The sequence below is a fragment of the Schistocerca cancellata genome, chromosome 6, assembly GCF_023864275.1.
Source record: "Schistocerca cancellata isolate TAMUIC-IGC-003103 chromosome 6, iqSchCanc2.1, whole genome shotgun sequence".
In the NCBI taxonomy this organism is placed as follows: domain Eukaryota; kingdom Metazoa; phylum Arthropoda; class Insecta; order Orthoptera; family Acrididae; genus Schistocerca; species Schistocerca cancellata.
The window spans coordinates 101,890,549-101,910,883 of NC_064631.1; the positions used below are offsets into that span (position 1 = coordinate 101,890,549).

At 41.6% G+C, this 20,335-nt stretch overlaps 2 protein-coding genes across 2 annotated transcripts in view; one reads left to right on the top strand and one right to left on the bottom strand.

Moving 5' to 3' along the window:
* LOC126191578 (protein rolling stone-like) overlaps positions 1-20,335 on the bottom strand; it is a 246,653-nt gene that overhangs the window by 39,105 nt on the left and 187,213 nt on the right. The window contains exon 2 of the mRNA XM_049932507.1: positions 13,304-13,432. Within this exon, the coding sequence (XP_049788464.1) occupies positions 13,304-13,402 (99 nt within the window). The 5' untranslated portion in view covers positions 13,403-13,432. The remainder of the gene's footprint in view (positions 1-13,303; positions 13,433-20,335) is intronic.
* Positions 16,869-18,065, top strand: LOC126088170 (uncharacterized PE-PGRS family protein PE_PGRS46-like). Its single transcript, XM_049906293.1, has one exon. The coding sequence runs from the start codon at positions 16,869-16,871 to the stop codon at positions 18,063-18,065; it is 1,197 nt and encodes a 398-aa protein (XP_049762250.1).

A 20,335-nucleotide genomic window follows, 5' to 3' on the forward strand; every position in this document is an offset into this window, starting at 1 on the left:
GCACCAAAAAATGTTGACTCAGAAAATTTGCTACTCCATCTCTTCCAAATGTTGCCTCACCTGTAAACAAAACTGAAGATGCAGTAGGCACTTTGTGCAACAATCCACATCACATGGGATGGAAGTATAATAAAGTAACTCACTATGACTAACAGGAAGGAGGTATTTGATACAACATTATAAGGGGACTTCAAGAAGTAAGGTACACATTATAATGATAGATCAAGTAATTGTTACTGAATGGTGCAGTCCACTTCTAAGTGAAAGTATTTTTCATCATAGTGACTAAGTCTCTGTAAACAACAGTTGAAATACTCTACCAATTACCTCAATGACAGAACTCTGTTATCCATACTGCACCAGAACTGTATGTGCAAGAAACCCAGAACATGTACTCTCTGTTGACAATACACTACTCTTGTTAGTCCATGGTCTTAACCTTAACAACATTTTCAACTTACTATCTGAAGTTCCTATGTATTATTTTTTAAAGACTGTCATAAAGGTAGCTTAGACCACCACTAACTGGCACCGGTAAGCTAAGAGACAATATGTAGAAAGAGATGTCAAATGAACTTGGAGCATCAAAGAGTTTTCAAATTATACCAAAAAGTTTATTTGACACATTGGAGAAAGATTCAACACAATTCATAGATTATGCCTAAGGAATCATAGTCTTAAGGGCTCATTTTAACATTATATCCTTGATCGTTTACATAAAAATAACAAAATGTCCAACAGGATAATTCAAAACGAAGTGGAAATAATCATTCATCCCATCATCCTGCATCATAGGTGCCTTCCACTGGACTTTGACAGCTTCAATAATGTGTATGCCCTCCATGAGGGTTTATCACTGCCTGACACCTACATGGCATGATCCCAGTAAGTCAACAGAGTCATCCTGTGGTATCTGTTCCCATTATTCAATGAGAGCCTACGAGAGTTCTTGGAGAGCCCATGTGTAACAGGATGACCACAAGCATGTCTGTCAAGAATGATGGGGTTCAGGTTGGAGTACACCACCAGCCATTCCATTATTTCAATGTCCAGGCACCATAAGACATCCTTGCTGACACCCACCACATGGGCTCTAGCAATAGAAGGGAATCAGGACTCCCACCATATGCAGAATCCACCACATGGTCCAACAGGATCTATCTCATGTACTGCCTGGTGGTAAGATGACCGTGAACAATGAGAAGATCCATTTGGCTATCAATACTGATGTCTCCCCACATCATCACAGAACCTTGGAAATCTGTCAATTTCCTGAACAACATTTTGGAAGTACCACTTACCATGCGCCTCCACACACAAATATGGCCACATCTTGTGTCAGAGGATATACGGACTTGTCTGTGAATAATGCGTTTTGCCAGTGACGAAATTCCAGTTGACATGGGAATGGCAGAACTGAAAGTGCACTGCAGGATTTTGTTGTGTCAAGCAGGATACTATAACAAGACATCTGGGCCATGTAGTCCTTTCTTGTAACCTGTTCATTACAGTCTGATCAGACAGTGATTCCAGTGGCCCGTGGCCCTTCTGAAATCATCTCACAGTTCTCTGGCAGAATCTGTGTGATGCCCCAATGCAGAGATGGCCAGATATCAATCTTGAGTAGTTGTGCGTCAGTGACCTTGTCCAAGTTGCCTTCTGCACTGACCTGTCTCCCTGTAGTGTGTCCACAACAGATGGATGACAGATGGGCAACTGCAGCAATGCTACAGCAAGTCCATCCTTTTTGGATCAAACATATCACCACTGCAACTTGCATTACATAGAGATGTCACATTGCCTGCACTTAGTTTAATACAGCATCCACAGATGACAACAGCCATTTGTGTACCTCTCCAGAAAACATGGACACATAGTTACTCCCTTGTGTGGGGTCATCTGACACTGTAACACATGACACAGTTAACAGATGGTGAATGATTTTAATTGTTGCATGCATTGAAAGCGAGATACCAAGTCACACAATAAGAGCAAAGGTACCAACGGTACCCAAATAGATTTAACATACCAGACATTGATTCACACATTCCCCTATTTCTTTTTGAACAGTATATTAGTCATCCCTTAAAAGAGCAAACTGGTCACTGTGCTGGAGAACTCTTACCAGGAGGTCACAAAATAATCCACTGCCAGTATACGAGGTATGTATGGAACCAGTACAATAAGATGGGCCAGCATGGAGAAGTAAAGTAATGGTAGAAATGAGCTACCGAGTTTGCAGTGATCATGTTGACACAATAAAGTTGCCTGATTTGTTGGAATCAGGGAATGGTGTACAGTTCACAGTCATGTAGTACAGCATAACAACAGTGGTCATAAATATTATGACAGCAACTGGAAATGAGTGTCACAACTTGTCAAACCCAAAAATAATTGCAGGTGACAGTGAATTTAGTTTCATCTCAACCAGTTTCTGAGTGAACAATTCAATGAGAACTACATGCAATGGACATTTGCAGTTGGGTACAGTGTGAGATGCCTGTTGCCTCTTGCCAAATGTTACTACATGCCAAGTGAGCAGATGGTGCAGTTAAGCATTTAACCCACAGTGTATGGAAGGCATAGTTCAGACCAGAGGTGGTTCTGTAATGTTTTGGGAATGTTATTCATACCATGATTTGGGATCACTCAATCAGGTTACAATGACCACGAAGCAGGGTGTTTATTTCAACATTCTAGATGACTAAATGTTGCTCTTTCTTCAACATCATCATGATCTGAGTCAGTCGTGTTAATGTAGAAGCACAATGTACCAATCATCAGTTTGCAAGAACCTGCAGATATCTGAAAAATTTGAAATGCATTGACATAAGTAATATAACATGTACATTCCTAACATAATATGAACTAAACCTGAATGGCTTGGGGAAGAATAAATGGTGCACCACCACCACCACCACCACCACCACCACCACCACCACCACTACTAAAAGAAATAGAAGTGGTAGCACTGTCATCTTGCCAACACCTGCAGAAAAAAGCAAGGAGTCAACAGAAGCGACAGTAGACAGTGAAGTGAATGACAACAAAACTACATCTTCCCAATGATTTTTTTAGTCAAGGGCAAGAAAACTGAGAAGTCTCCAAAATTAGCAGTGTTCAGTGTTTGTCAGTTCTCCATCATAATATCCAGTCCATAAAAAGTGCTAGAGCTAGAATTGTGACTGCAGATTACTGGTAGCTCACTTGTTAGCATAATAAAATACTGTTACAGGAGATCAGAAATTACACATATAGCTCTAAATTCATACACTCTACTATGTCATTATAGTAGGACCATTTACTATCTGTAAATGAAGGGATTGTGTGTAAAGTTAGAAATGATATTTCATTTAGTGAAGAAAAACACACCGAGATATCATTTATAAAGATAAGAAAGTAAGATATGTTCCAGAGACTAATTACACTTGCAAGTGTGTTTACTATTCTCCTAGTGGTGATCTGGATACTTTCACTGCAGAATTAACCCAAGTATTGGGCACGGTTTCTAATCCTGAAGAACAAAAATTCTCATTTGTGGAGATTTAAACATCAACACAATCAACCCACATAGGCTTTGCAACAATTTCTTAAACATTATGTACAGCTGCAGTATATCACCATTGATTAATCCTGCTACAAGGCTAACAAAGCATTCTGTGTCACTCATTGGCCATATAAAAACTGACACAAAAAAGGAAAAGTCGTAATGGTGCAGATAACCTTGCTCTTTGTGATTATACCAGTCTCAGCTTCAAATCAAACATAGCTGCAGTAAAAAAAAGTAAAACACCCACATACAGAATGATTTTCTCTTATTGTAAGCCAGAAAAGAGTTGAATTTGCAATATAGATGAACAACAAAACACAGGAAGTAGTATACACAGAAACTATCTTGAATGGGAAGTTTTCAAAGTTTCTATTATATTTTTATATTCAAATTTTAAGTAGTGTTTTCAAGAGGACATAGCGTTATTAAACCACAAAATGAAAATAACTGAGTGACCAATGGGATAATAAAATCCTCTGTAACACTTCAGCAGCACAGAAGGCTTGCATTTCAAAACTACCGTGACACAAAATAGAAAGATAAATAGAAATCATTAGTATCAACAAACTGACCTATTTATAGAAAACACACAGCATGGAATTAATGCAGCCTGAAATGTCACATAGCAAAAGATAAATAGAAAAAAGAAAGAAAAGTAAACATACCATTTCAACACAATTTACCAAAATACATAATGGCAAAAAACTACCAAACTTTTCAGATCAATACTTCAGCAATGTAACTACCATGATACAACAAAATTCTGACAAAATACAGCATGTACAAACAATGAACTATGTATCAAGCACAATGATGCTGCAACCCACCACTGCAGGTTAACTATGCAATGTTGTACACATCCTAAAAATTAAAACCTTGGCAGGTATGAGTAAAATGCCTGTATGGTTGCTGAATGATTGTACAGACATTTTCAAAGACTCTTTAGTGTAAATTATAAATGGATCTTCACTACAGGTTGCTTCCCAGACACACTTCATGATGGCAGGGACCGTCCATGATATACAGTCACCGTAACGAAATTTTTAAGGAATCAAAGAAGACTACTGTGTAATAGGTGTAAAATGAAAGCACAGTGCAACAGATAGAGAGATGCTGAATGAAACACATTTGGCTGTCAAGAGATTAATGCATGAAGCATTCAGTTGGTACTGTAGGAAAATAATGTCCAAAGATCTTTTACAAAACTTGAAGAAATTCTGGTCATATGTAAATGCTGTTAGTAGCACCAAAGTTAGTGTCCAGTCACAGATGAGACAGGAACTGAAACAGAGAATAACAAAGGAAATGTTTAAATGCTGAACTCCACTTCCAAATGTTCCCTTGCAAAGGAAAATCGAGCAGTATTATCTCAATTTAATTTTTGTACCACTGAGAAGATGAGTGAAATATATTTTTGGGTCAGGGGGATTGAGAAATGGCTAAAATCATGAAAACTGAACAAAGCAAAAGAGGCAGACAGAATCCCTAACAGACAATTCTATACCCAATATTATTGGCATACCGAACATATATGAAAAAAGGCAGCAGGTATGGTTCTTTCGATGGAATGGCTGTGTAAAGATGCTGGAACAACTGATTTGGCAAGCTTTAAGACAGATGCAAACTATCCTGTGAAAACTGTTAAAGTGTCTAGAACTACATATTGCTCCATACGGATATGACAGGGTTAGACTAATTACACCTTACAGAGAGGCATTTACGAATCATTCTGTCGAAACAGAGTGCATTCGGTGGAGACCTGTCAAACCAACTCTAGTCATGCAATCATGCCATGAAACACCTTTCCAACCCACAATATATTAATACTGGAGTTTTCCAATATACTATGACGGGTCCAATACCCTTTCTTGATACAACAAAAGATTTTCCACAGAATGTCAAACATGATGAAATAATATTGTTTGCTGATGACAGTAACATTCTAATCAGTGATGCTGAAATCTGGTTTTGCAGTACAGAGCGGATCAGGATAAGGTTGTGGAGAGGGGCCAAGATCAGTTACTGTTAGTTACACAAGAACACACAACTTTATTCCTCCAAAACCACTGCACAGTTTTCTCTTCAAAACAACAAGAATCAATTCATGGTTGAGGGCCCAAGTAACTTCTCAATAATAAGTTTAAATAATTCCTTTTAAATCACAAGGATTTAGAAAAACAGCTGAAGGCCTTACTTAAGTAAAATTAAAATATCTTCTTGGCTAAAGGCCCAAATAATATTTCAGATCAGCAAAGGAAATTCTTTAAGAGGCAAGCATTTACCAATTTTGGCTAAAAGCCATATTAAGGAAAATTTAAATTAATTCCTTGGCTGAAATATAATAAAAGGAACATTTAAAGACAAGCATTTACACAGTGCAACAGAAAACAATCTTAAGAAAACTTGAAATATCTTGATGGCTGAAGGCCCAAACAATTATTCAAAATAATTAAAGACAAACCTTAAGATAAGCATTGACACAGTATGGCTGAAGGCCATTTTAAGAATTCGAGATAATTAAAGAGAAGCCTTACAGACAGGAATTTACACATTATGGCTGAAAGCAACAGATTTTAAAACAACTGTGGCTGAAGGCCTAAATACAGAGCAAACAAGAATTTTAAATAAAACACGGCTGAGGGCCTAATCTTTAAATACTTCACATAAGGTTCAGCTGAAGGCCATATACTGAACATACTACAGACAAAATTAATACACAGCTGAAAGCCTGGCACAGTACTTGTGACAATAGAAAATCACAATCACGGAAAATAGAACAGTGGTGCTCAGAAGTGTTCCAAGGGTCAGCCTGGGGAGGAAACTCTAACAACAGACAGCCAAGCATAACACTAAATAATTGGATGGCAACACGACCTAGGGACAGCTGAAGAACCAACAACCTAATCAATTCCCTTCCACTCTCTCAACCGACCAACTGGCTACTCCAGTACGCAGACAGCATTCATCTGCTCAGCAAAAATCACAGAAGCTACACACAGTTCCACATAAACACTTGCAGCAATAACTCCGACAATCCTAAAACCAATCACCGTGGAACAACAAGGAGAAAAGACAAGTCACACACACACACACACACACACACACACACACACACACACACACACAGTGTTTCCATAAGCAGTCGATGACCAAATACACATCATCCAATAAGACCACTGACTGAATGACCAACCAACAGTCATTCCCCCTCCAGTCTCCTTCCGATGGACAGTGCATGTGTGTCACGAGCGGTTGGCGAGTACTGGCTGTCCGGACATCACTGGCACTGCGTATCGACTGCTTTGGATGCACAATGACCCAGAGACACTGGCTCGGACCCAACCATGCAGAGGGAACAGTTTCCCATTGGCCACTGACATCTCTGCACAAGGAAGGAACTGAACCACGTCCCTCGAGATGACCAATTGAAGGGGTCCAGAAGCAGTCATAAAACCAAATACACGTCGCCTGATGAGACGACTGCTGGAACAACAAACCAACAGTCATCCCTGCTCAAGTCTGCTTCTGTCGGACAGTGCATGTGTGTGTCCAGTGGTTGGCAAGTACTGGCTGTCCACACCTCACTGGCGCTTCGTCCCAAACTGAACTCAAGACACACGACAACCTGGAAACACTAGCGGTTGCTCCAGAGACAGTACAACAGTGCACTTATCAATAAGCGCTGATGCTGCCATTCATGGGAAAGCAAACCAGCAACCTAGTGATGCCAGTAAATCGAATTAAAAGCAAACGAGATGACAGAAGCATAAAATCAAGATTGCGAGCAATAAATGGCATGACCGCTAACCGTGCACGTCTCAGATGTACTACGAAATGTATGAAATGAAAAATTTGAAGAAACAATCATGCAAGATAGAAAACAACAAATTAAACCTACACATGAAAACAAACAACAATATCGGTTTCCAAGTAAGCAGAAAATGCAACAGCAATTACCTGGAAGTGGAAGATAGACCCATGGAATGTGTACCAAGAACCAATTTTCTTGGGATGGATATCAATTACAACTAAATTAGGATGAGCACATTACTGCCCTAGGAAAGCAGATAACTTCAGCATGCTAAGCACTTAGAAGAATAAAATCAGTATGTAGCAGCTCATGCAGGACAGCAATATATTTTGTACTGCTCCTTCGGTAATTGGGCTTCTGGGGGAGCAAATGCTCAGAACATATAAACAGTATTTCAGCTACAAAAAAGGCTCTATGAATACAACAAAAAGTAGCAAGACAACTCACAGTACCACTTGAATAAAATATAAAGGTATCTTGACTGTTCACAGTGAACACATTATGTAAACAGTGATCCACGTAAAGACAGACATTGGCCAGTACCAACAGACAGCTCTCTACATGAATGTGAAACAATATCCAGCCATCATTTACATCTCAGTAGGGAAAACAAAGTAAAAACCCATAGTAGTGTGTTATATAAGAATTAAATTATAGAACAAACTTCCCCAAATGATAAAATACAAAAGTGAAATACATGCTTTCAGAGATACCACAAAATTTTTCTGTTGGAAAGTGTTTTTGTATAATCAGAATTATCTGAAATAGTATGTCAATTATGTTGACAGTTATGCTAATGATAAGCTACTGTGATTAAGAAGCATTTTAGAATATGCTCAACAGAATATTGAACACAATGTGGAAACATGTAACACAGTAAAGCAAATAATGTTATGTATCTACTTATGTGCCTGTACTTTTATCCATTATTTATTTATGTACCTACATTGTGTAAATTTGTGTGTTGACAACATCCATACAGTTCATATTGTTTACAAGATGGTTAAATGCACTGAGGTGATGAAAGACATGGGACAGCAGTATGCACATGTACAGATGGTGGTAGTATCACTTACAAAAAGGTGTAAAAGGGCAGTGCATTGGCGGAGGTGTCATTTGTACTCAGATGATTCATGTTACAAGGTTCCCAATGTGAATATGGCCACATGATGGGAATTAACAGACTTTCATTGCAGATTAGTGATTGGAGCTAGACACATGGGGCATTTCAGTATGGAAATCGTTAGGGAATTCAATATTCCAAAATCCATAGTGTCAAGAGTGTGCTGAGAATACCGAACTTCAGACATTACATCTCACCATGGACAATGCAGGGGCCAATGGCCTTCACTTAATGATTGAGAGGAATGGCGTTTGCATAGAGTTGTCAGTGCTAACAGCCAAGCAACTCTGCATAGAATAACCACAAAAATCAATGTGGGGCATACGACAAATGTATTCGTTATGACAGTGCAACAAAAGTAGGTGTTAATGCGTTACAGCGGTAGATGACAGATATGAGTGCCTTTGGTAGCACCACGACAGCACCTGCAGTGCTTCTTCTGTGGCCATTACCATATTAGTTGAACCCTAGATAAATGGAAAACCATGACCTGATGTGATGAGTAACAATTTAAATTGGTAGGGGTTCAAGTGTGGCACAGACGCCATAGAGCCATGGACCCAAATTGTCAACAAGGCACTGTGCAAGCTCGTGGTGGCGCCATAATGGTCTGGGCTATGTTTGCATGGAATGTGCTGGGTCGTCTGGGCCAATTGAATTGATCATTGACTGGATATATGTTCAGCTACTTTGAGACCATTTGCAGCCATTCATGGACTTCATGTCCCCAAACAAAGATGGAATTTTTGTGGAAGACAATGTGCCATGTCACCAAGCCACAATCGTTTACGATTGGACTGAAGAATATTCTGGGCAATTCAGGAGAATGACTTGGTCACACAGATTGACCGACATGATTCCCATCGAACATTTATGGGGTGTAATTGAGAGGTCAGTTAGTGCACAAAATCCTGCACCAGCAACACTTTCGCAATTATGGACATATGTACAGACAGCATGGCTCAATATGTCTCCAGGGGCTTCCAACAACTTGTTGAGTCCATACCATGCCGAGTTGCTGCACTAAGCCAGGCAAAAGGAAGTCTAACATGGTATTATGAAGTATGCCACAACTTTTGCCACCTCAGTGTAAGTAAAACCATATGTATTATAAAAATGGATCTATCAGGCAACAACTGCTACGGGTGTAAGAACCACCTACCTATTATAGACAATTATAAACAATGAAATGCATGAAAAACTGCCGCATCATGCATGACATTTACATGTATTACTTCCATGCTACTAACTGTATTCACAATAAATTTCCCTGGTAGTATTCACATGGAGCACTAAATGCACCTACAATAGTGTATCATGGTACGACATACAGTTCAGGAGATATGATGTCAAAAACAATAAGATACATAAAGAAGTCCCACATTATGCATAAAGTTTAAATCATTTATTCTTTGCTACTAAGACACTAGTACAATCGAGGTAAATTACGGAAATCCCCAATACCTGGCAGCACTTTTGACAGCTTTCAACTGCAAAGTGCAGATGGCTTTAGCCAGAAACAGTAGCTGTCTATTGAGCAATGAAAAGGTGTTGCCATGGAGATGTTTACAAAATCACATTGGAGACAAACAAAGCAGCAGCACAGAGCATAGATACTGTCCAAAATAATGTTTCTTATTTGGATACTGTACTTATACATTTGTGTATTATGCATATTTCTTTGTATGACTGTTTCATAGGTTCAAAAGTATTTCCATGAACACATGGAAAATAAATTTTTCAATAGTTCACTACAAACACAGTTGATTTTTTGCTTCTGCCTCTACTAGAAAATTCACAAAATGAATACCTGGACAATGGCAGGTATCTCAGCTAGTAAACAAACAAACAAACAAACAAACAAACAAACAATGAGTATGCTATGGACACACACATTTCAAAATGACATTGGATATGTTCATAGGGCTGTTTGCATGTGCTCCTAGTTTGACAAACACCCAAGCATCCTATCATATCTGCCACATCACCCAACCTTAATCTCATAGGAAATGTCTGGCTATTTGAAACAGTGGGTAAAATGAAGCTAACAACTTCATTTTCATTCAGTAGCTCTACAGGATCTCATCATTGAAGAGTGCCTTAACCTTTACATGGCATACAAGACGAAAATAGTGGACACACTTCCTTACCAAACAGATAGAGTTGGTTGGATAAAGTATGAAAAAATTTGATGAGAGCAAGAACTAGTTCATCATCATTACCAAAAACAGGGAGAAGATTACCCAGGACTCACTCCGGGGAACAGCTGAAAAAAGTTTGCAATTTCATATAGTTTGAAAGTATAGCAGAAACAGATGGATGACATTTTTGAGACATTCTGGTTGGAGAACAACACAACTGTTTTCACAGATTATGCTGTAGGAAATACTGCAACCAGCCACAAGTTTTTCTGAAATAATTTCGTTAAAGCATTACTAGTTTCAGGCCCAAGACCACTATCAGATGGTAGCATTGACTTCCTGTGAGTTTTACACTGAACTTAGTTTAGTTTATGGATCAGTATGGATTGTAAAATAAAACAAAACCTCTATCTTATAGTATGTAAAGGAGGACTTTTCAGGAAGACACAAATGTAGAACTTCCAAGAAGTCAATGCTACTATTTGTCAATGGGCTCAGGCCCGAAACTAGTAATAGTATAATGAAAACATTTCAAGGAAACTTGTGGCTGGTTGCAGTATGTGCTACAATGTAATTTACAAATGGATGAAATGATGATGTCAACAGAGGGAGAGAGGCAAGCAGTTGCATTTTTGTGAAGTGCCATGAGTTTGTAGTGAAGTCAAGATGTCACAAAAAAGACTGAGGAAATGACATATCAATCCTATTACTTGCCTATCCTGATTTGTGCTTCTGAAAACAGGACAGTTAAGAAAATGACTAACCAAGATAAAGGCATGTCAGAGTGGGAATCACAAAGATGGACAGAATGAGAGAGAGAGAGAGAGAGCGAGAGCGAGAGAGAGAGAGATCAATTGTTGATAAAGGAAGTACCCTTAAACAAGGCTCCAAAGCAAATGACCAAAAGGAAGAACAAGCGGTAGTTCACTGAAAGGAGTATTCAGACAAAATGAGAAGACAAACAGGGCAATAGCAAAACAATGGTGGGATGATAGAAGGAAATACAGAGGCTTGTGTTCAAAACAGACCTTAATCATGTGGTATTGGTGGTGGTCAATGTCATAATAGTCTTATCATCCTCATTATTATCCTTTACATTACATCAAACAAAATAATCAATTTTTGAAAATATAATTTAATTTGATATTACTTTCACCCTTTACATTGTCAATCAAACATTTTTTATTTAATTCTGTTTATACATACTCATAAATTATGATTATGAAGATAGTAAATGGTGCTTCTACACCAATGCTTACCTATGTAAGAACCAGAAACTGCAACCCAGTCAGTCAGCTAGTAGCAGCTTTGTGAGAATGGAGAGATCCAAGTGTAATGTGATGCTGCCATTTCAGCCACAAACTATTGTTTGGTATTATTTGGTATTATTTTTTCTTTTGTTTTGTCTCTCTGATGTTGCTATTTTTATAAACGTCCAGATTGTACCATAGCTGCTTTTTTTTTAAGTTTACCTGGCAATGACTGTCAGAACAGAAACCAGCTATACCTGCACATACATGGTGTGTGTGTGACTGCAATAAAGCTTATCATGGGTCATGTAATTTGAGGGACAAATAGAGATACAGGAAAACATTATCTATGTTTCATAAGACTGGACTTGCAAATTTATTATTGACTATCACCACTGCGACCATTTTCAACTGTCCCTGTTTTTATAAGTAAACGAAGTTTTCATTTTTGATACAAATAAACTATGAAAAATTTAAGAACATCCTCCAAGGAACCATGAATACACGGCATGTTAGTTTTCCATGCTCTGTGCTTAGTATACTGCCTGTCAGTCTAAAAACTGTTGTGCACTCTATTGAGTTTTATTCAGTTCTTTATTTGAATTTTTTTGTTCTGTTTTTATTACTAATATTGATTACACAGTCTGGCTCTCCACTTGACTTCTCCCAATGAGAGAAAGTGTTGGCAGTACTGGGAATAAAACCTTCCAAGCAACAGGCAGACCTCTCAGTAGGAGAGATGGACACTGCTTTCACTGCTCTGTTAACTTCTGCAGTGCTTGTCTAATCCTGTGAACAATTTAATCATAAAATTCCACTCAGTTTACATTCCTATTATTGACATAATTCACTTCTTTTGTAAACCATCTAAAAATATACATGAAGTATGCCATAGAAAGTTCAAAGCTTAACATTTACTTCTATATGTTTGGACACTGAAACATATCTGCCATATGTTCTCCTATTTCAACAAATAAATTCTTATGCACTATCAAAACCTTTCTACATCCGTTTTTATAAATGCCTTGCTTTCAAACATTCATCTCCGTATCAGTAAGTTTATGAGAGACAGGAAGAACTGCACATGAGCACTGTAACACAAACACTATCTGGAGGGTGTCATCAAACAATCAACTGACAAGTATTCGGACATAATCTATAATTGCTTTCCAGTCCCGGAAATTGATGAAAAAGTGTTACAATACTATATACCATTTAATATAATGTTTTACATAATCAGTGTGTTGAAAATCTTGCTGATCAATGTAGTCGCTAACTATCAACACAACCTAAAAGCGAATATGTAAACAAAGCAAAAAAAGAAAGTCATGAGCAATCTTTGGAATAAAATCACAATTAAAACAATACATCTTTTTGCTTTTAAATGTAGGTGTATTTTTTAACAACTATAGTATTCTCATCACATACCTGAGATTTTACAAAGATTTCAGGGTTGTCATGGATTAGTTTGAAATTTTTTGGTTCAAAAGCTTTCTTCCATACTCCTTTTATCTTTTCACATGCCATCTGGGTATTGTGTACAGAGTTGTTATGTTTCTGGAATATTAATAAAAACGTCCATTATACTTCAAGAAAAACTTTCATAATGTGTACAATGGATAATTTTACTGAAACTGGACTGGATTATATATTACTATTAATGAGTCTATGTCACGTTATGTATAAACCTTATTTTGTTGAAGAACAGAAAATTATAAAATAGCAGTTATCATATTTTCTATAGTCAACACCCCTCTTAAATAAAACAAACCAGGTATCCCTAATTATCACTATTTTAAAGTCTCATAAGTACAAAAACACACAAAAATAAATCAAGAACAATGGCAAGCAGATCAGAATACATAATCCCCAATGCCAAAACTTAAGCAACTGAATCAATATGGGGCAGTCAGAATTTATATGCCAGTTTAACTTCACTGTAAGATTTCAATTCTCAATTTACCTTCATCTATTAAACACTGTCATATACAGGGTCAGTGTAAGATACAAGTGACATAAGTGATCACTTGGGACCAAGGGCATCCATACGATCGTTTATATGGGGGGGGGGGGGGGGGATAGACCTGGAGGTATGGAATGTTTATAATATTTTGAAAGACAAATGGTGAACGTATAAGTCCATAAAGAAGTTACAGTTCCGCCTTTGCTAAAACTTGCATAATACTGACTTTTAAATCATTTCCTTGAAAGAAAAACAGAGGATCTCAAAAGAAAAATTTGTATACAAGGTAAAACAGAATGAATAGGAAAAACTAATAAGTTTGAAAACATACGATACTTGCAGAAGCAAAAATTTCAAAGTAAATATGAGTCTGCAAATTAGCCATTTGTGAGCTAATTGCAGTTGTGTGGTTATGAGTTACCACTGACTTCAGTACAAAATATAGGTCTAGTTAGTGAGCCATACACGGCTCGTGTTCAGGCCATTTATTGTTTGTCATCTTCAATTACGGTACTGCCGCCTCGTTTTCTTATTCCATTTACTGGTGTCACTAACTTCCTGACTTACTTTCATGTGAGCAGCAGCAGCAGCAGCAGCACATATCGATAAGTGCACCGTCGTACCATCTCTGGAGCGACCAATAGTGTTTCCGGGTCATCGCGTGTCTGCAGTCAGTTCGGGATGCAGCAGTAGTTAAGTCGGGGACAGAGCACCGGTGAGGTCTTGACATCCAGTGCTCGCCGACCGCTGGCGACACGCACAAACTGTCCGACGGAGGGAGATTGGATCCGGATGACCGTTGTGACCGTTGGTTGGTCATTCGGTTGGTCGTCTCATCGGCCGATGTATATTTGCTCCTTTCACCGTTTCCGGGCCTGGGCAGTCGGTCAGTTGGCATGGAGCAGTAAGGACTTCTCCGTGGGACATAGTTTGGCCAGGGTTGCTGGCGGTCTCTGCACGGTGTCCGAGTGTGCGGGGGCTGTTCCCATTGCTACGAGGTCCGTGGCTCACTGACCCTGGACACGAAAGTTGAGTTTTGATTAAATCTTCCAGCAAGTCAAGACTGTTCACATTGTGTTGTTTGGAGTTCGTTGTCAGCTGCTGGGATATTCCCGTCAGCAACAACGTGGTTTTCACGTTGGAAAATTCTAGCCACCCTCCGGGTTACCTGCCCTGGCCATTGACATAAATTTCAGGCAGTGTAGTATCCTCATCGTGTTGTTGCTGTCCAGCACGGTGAAGTTTGACAGCTCCATGTATGATTGGTTGAGAGTGTCAATATCTTCTACGTTGTTCCGTTAAACTCCCTGTTGTGCCTTGGTCGGGTAAAGCAGAAGTTATCTTGTCAGTGGGTCTGTTGACAGTCGGACGGTTGGGTTGTCGTCAGATCGTGAAGGGGTTGGCCCAACTGCCTGTCTCACCTAAGCGAGCATTAGTGTTTGAATTCCATGCCGCACCTCGAACATCTGAGCGCCCTTGGGTATACTGCCCTTTTTTTTATTTGTTCTTGTTATTTGTACTTGTATGGCTTCCAGCCATTTTTATTTATTTATTTATACTAAGGTTGTTTTGCCCTTAAGGTAAGATTCTTTAGGCCTTCAGCCTAATTTAAAGAACTATTTCACGTAAGACGTTTGGCATTTTAAAGGTTTTAATGTTGTTGAATTTAAGCACTGCGCTTTCAGCTGATTGGGAATTCAAACTGTTTGCTCTGAAAATCTCAGATTCTTTGGGCCTTCAGCCTAAATAAAGAACTGCTGTAGCATAAGGCTTGCCTTTTAAATTTCGGATTATGCTTGCTTCTTAAGTTACTGGCTTTCAGTCGTCTGTAAATTAAAGTGGCTTTCAGCTGGTAATTAAGTCACAACAATTAAAGCTGTGTGTTAAAAAAAATTAGGCTCTTGTAATGTTTGATCAAATAATAAAGTTGTATGTTTGGGTATAACTGACAGCCCCTTATTTTGGCCCCTTTCCACTATTTAACCTACCTGCCCTGTCCTGCGATCCACTTAGTAAAAATGAATTTCAAATGTGGACTTTTTTTGATTAAGTCCCCATTCAATTGAGCTCAAATTTCAAACATGACCTGTCTTGACAAGAGATGCAGCACTACTTCAGCAACATACAGATTACAATTCATTGTGCACTAATTCTTCTTGTTAAATGACATGTTCCACATGCCTCTCCCACTCTTTGAGGCAACACTGCATTCTTCTCCAGACCATCTCTCAATTCTTGACAAAGATGTACAATTTGTTTCTCCTGTTCTGAAACCATATCAACTGGAATCCTGTATACTTCACGTCTTAGATGACAAAAACTGAAACATCAACAAATGTCTTCTTGGTGTGTGCTAGCAACGTGATAGCAATACTTCAATATTCCAATCATCATTATAGACAGCATTTCTTGACTTTTTTTTTTCTCCTTCTCATTAATAGATCTTCTAGGCATGATCCTGCATAATCAATTTGAATGTTTCTCATGGTTATAGGTTGATATAATCCACAACACAGCGAAACATGTTAACAACACACTTCTCTTTTTTTCTTTCTTACATATTTGGTACCCAAGTAAACAGAAAGCAAGAAAAAAGTTAACATACCTATGAGTAATGACACGTATCTACTCAGTGTCATAGGTAGGGTGTGGGTGTGGAAACTGGGGAAAAGCCCTGCGTATAGTTTCTGTGGGGCAGCAGATTTATAGAGAGTAAAGAGAAATTGGTGAGGAGGAGTAGGAGGAGGAGGAGGAGGAGGAGGAGGAGGAGGAGGAGGAGGAGTAGGAGGAGGAGGAGGAGTAGGAGGAGGAGGAGGAGTAGGAGGAGGTCAACCAAAAGATGTGGGGGGGCAGAAGGTGGAGGAGTGGGGGGGGGGGGGCAGAAGGTGGAGGAGTGGGGGGGGGCAGAAGGTGGAGGAGTGGGGGGGCAGAAGGTGGAGGAGTGGGGGGGGGGGAGAAGGTGGAGGAGTGGGGGGGCCGGAAGGTGCAGGAGTGGGGGGGCCGGAAGGTGGAGGAGTGGGGGGCCGGAAGATGGACGGGGTGGGGGGCCGGAAGATGGACGGGGTGGGGGGCCGGAAGAAGGACGGGGTGGGGGGCCGGAAGAAGGACGGGGTGGGGGGCCGGAAGAAGGACGGGGTGGGGGGCCGGAAGACGGACGGGGTGGGGGGCCGGAAGACGGACGGAGTGGGGGGCCGGAAGACGGACGGAGTGGGGGGCCGGAAGACGGACGGAGTGGGGGGCCGGAAGACGGACGGAGTGGGGGGCCGGAAGACGGACGGAGTGGGGGGCCGGAAGACGGACGGAGTGGGGGGCCGGAAGACGGACGGAGTGGGGGGCCGGAAGACGGACGGAGTGGGGGGCCGGAAGACGGACGGAGTGGGGGGCCGGAAGACGGACGGAGTGGGGGGCCGGAAGACGGACGGAGTGGGGGGCCGGAAGACGGACGGAGTGGGGGGCCGGAAGACGGACGGAGTGGGGGGCCAGAAGACGGACGGAGTGGGGGGCCAGAAGACGGACGGAGTGGGGGGCCAGAAGACGGACGGAGTGGGGGGCCAGAAGACGGACGGAGTGGGGGGCCAGAAGACGGACGGAGTGGGGGGCCAGAAGACGGACGGAGTGGGGGGCCAGAAGACGGACGGAGTGGGGGGCCAGAAGACGGACGGAGTGGGGGGCCAGAAGACGGACGGAGTGGGGGGCCAGAAGACGGACGGAGTGGGGGGCCAGAAGACGGACGGAGTGGGGGGCCAGAAGACGGACGGAGTGGGGGGCCAGAAGACGGACGGAGTGGGGGGCCAGAAGACGGACGGAGTGGGGGGCCAGAAGACGGACGGAGTGGGGGGCCAGAAGACGGACGGAGTGGGGGGCCAGAAGACGGACGGAGTGGGGGGCCAGAAGACGGACGGAGTGGGGGGCCAGAAGACGGACGGAGTGGGGGGCCAGAAGACGGACGGAGTGGGGGGCCAGAAGACGGACGGAGTGGGGGGCCAGAAGACGGACGGAGTGGGGGGCCAGAAGACGGACGGAGTGGGGGGCCAGAAGACGGACGGAGTGGGGGGCCAGAAGACGGACGGAGTGGGGGGCCAGAAGACGGACGGAGTGGGGGGCCAGAAGACGGACGGAGTGGGGGGCCAGAAGATGGACGGAGTGGGGGGCCAGAAGATGGACGGAGTGGGGGGCCAGAAGATGGACGAGTGGTGGGGGCGAAGGTGGAGGAATGGGAGGGCCTGAACATGGAGGACGGGTCCAGAAGATGGAGGATTGGGGGGGGGGGGCAGAAGGTGTAGATGGAGGAGGAAAGACAGATGAGGAACGACTGGTGGGAATTCAGATGGGAAGGGAGAGGAAATGTTTGGAAGGAATTCATGAAGACAACTGGCTGGTATAGGGACACATGTCCACTTTCACTGAGCACATGTGTATACCATGTGGCAGTAACTCTAAATATCGCATCAACAAATTGCAGTGCTCCCCATTGAAAACGTAGCTGTAAAAGAGATACATAACATCTTTTCAGTACTGTCACGTTTCTAAGTCTTTGTTTTTTTGTGTTATTTTTATTTTCTTTCAGGTGATACAGCAAAGGAAGAACTGAATGGAAAAATTTAGGAAACATTTTCACAACAAAATTGAAAAAATACAGCTTCATTCGGATTCTGATGCAGACAATAAACTTGTATATACAGGACATATTTTGACCAGAACGGAAAATGCTTCTATCTGAGCACAAAAAAGATGAATATGTCCTGGGCAGCTTTAAGGATGGAAAGGGATGGAAGTAGCTTTTCGACTTATCGTGGAAACTTCAATGATATTTAAATCCAAACATCTAGATATATTCGCGCATTTTTAATTGTTTGTATTGGAATGTAATATAACATTCGATCAAGTAAATCAACATGATACATAATGTCATTCCTCCACGAAAAAATCCACCCGCAGAAATTTTATCCCCCCGAAAAACTTTCGTAGCTGAGCATCAACATCTTCCTTTTCCCCCCCACCACCACCACCACCACTAAGATACTGCGCAAGGCCTTCTCAAACATCTTTGTTAAAGCGCTTCCGCACTGTAACGATTCCAAGCTGTTCTTCAAATCTACAGTGTGAGCACAAAGTCTTGCCCTGATCACAAAAATTTATAACGCAATAACCGTTTGACATAATAAGTTACATTTGATGCCGTTGCATAGGTTAGTGTTACTAGTAGTTGTGACCAAAAGATGGCGATAGTGCTCCACAGCTCCGACGCGGTCTGTTAGGTCACGTTTGGCCCGCATCTCGTGGTCGTGCGGTAGCGTTCTCGCTTCCCACGCCCGGGTTCCCGGGTTCGATTCCCGGCGGGGTCAGGGATTTTCTCTGCCTCGTGATGGCTGGGTGTTGTGTGCTGTCCTTAGATTAGTTAGGTTTAAGTAGTTCTAAGTTCTAGGGGACTCATGACCATAGATGTTAAGTGCTCAGAGCCATTTGAACCATAGGTCACGTTAGTTGCTGACGAAATGGTGTCGAAGCATGAGAAAGCACAATGTGTGCTTTGACTTCACGGAACGAAATCGCCCATCAGTGTTCAGCGTAAATTTCGGGCTTCCCATGGGCGCAGCCCTCCTGAGATTAAATCAATAAAGCGATGGTATGCAAAGTTTAACGAAACAGGCAGCGTTGAAGATCGTCCTCGAAGTGGCAGGCCTCGTGTGACTGATGCAACTGTTGACTGTATTCGGCAATCGTTTCAACGGAGTCCGTCTAAATCAACTCGTCAAGCATCACGTGAATTTCAAATACCGCAAGCAAGTGTGGTGAAGATTCTTCAGGAAAGGCTTAGGTTGCACGCTTACAAAGTGCAAATCGTGCAAGCCTTGCAACCGAATTATTTGCTGACACAGTTTCAAATTTGCTGAATTTACTCATCAGTATTGATGACTCTAACGATTACTTAAATCGCATATGCTTTACAATGAACCCACCTTTCATGTCAGTGGAATGGTAAATAGGCGTAATGTCCGTATATGGGCTTCAGAGTCTCCACATGCTACTGTACAGGTACAGCGAAAAAGTTAATGTTTGTAGTGGTCTCATGCATAACAAGGTTTCTGGAGCGTTTTTCTTCGCGGAAAAATCCATTGCCGCTAACATTTACTTAGACGCTTTGCAACGCTTCATTGCCCCACAGTAAGAAGAATATCAACCATGGATAATTTTTCCAGCAAGAAATAGCGGAAAGGTCGGGGAAGAAGGCCAGTGTTCACTCTGTCTGCTTGCCAGGGGGGTCTCATCCGAGATGTGGAGGAGGCCCTGCCGGCGGCGATAGAGAGCACTGGGTGCACCCGACTGCAAATTGTTGCTCATGTCGGCACCAATGAGTCCTGCCGTCTGGGTTCAGAGGTCATCCTCAGTTCGTACAGGTGGTTGGCGGAATTGGTGAAGGCGGAAAGCCTCGCTCGCGGGGTGGAATCAGAGCTAACTATTTGTAGTATCGTTCCCAGAACCGATCGCGGTCCTCT

What these genes read in the sequence shown, in the direction of transcription:
- LOC126088170 (XM_049906293.1), top strand. Translation starts at nt 16,869, where the DNA reads ATGGACGGGGTGGGGGGCCGGAAGATGGACGGGGTGGGGGGCCGGAAG.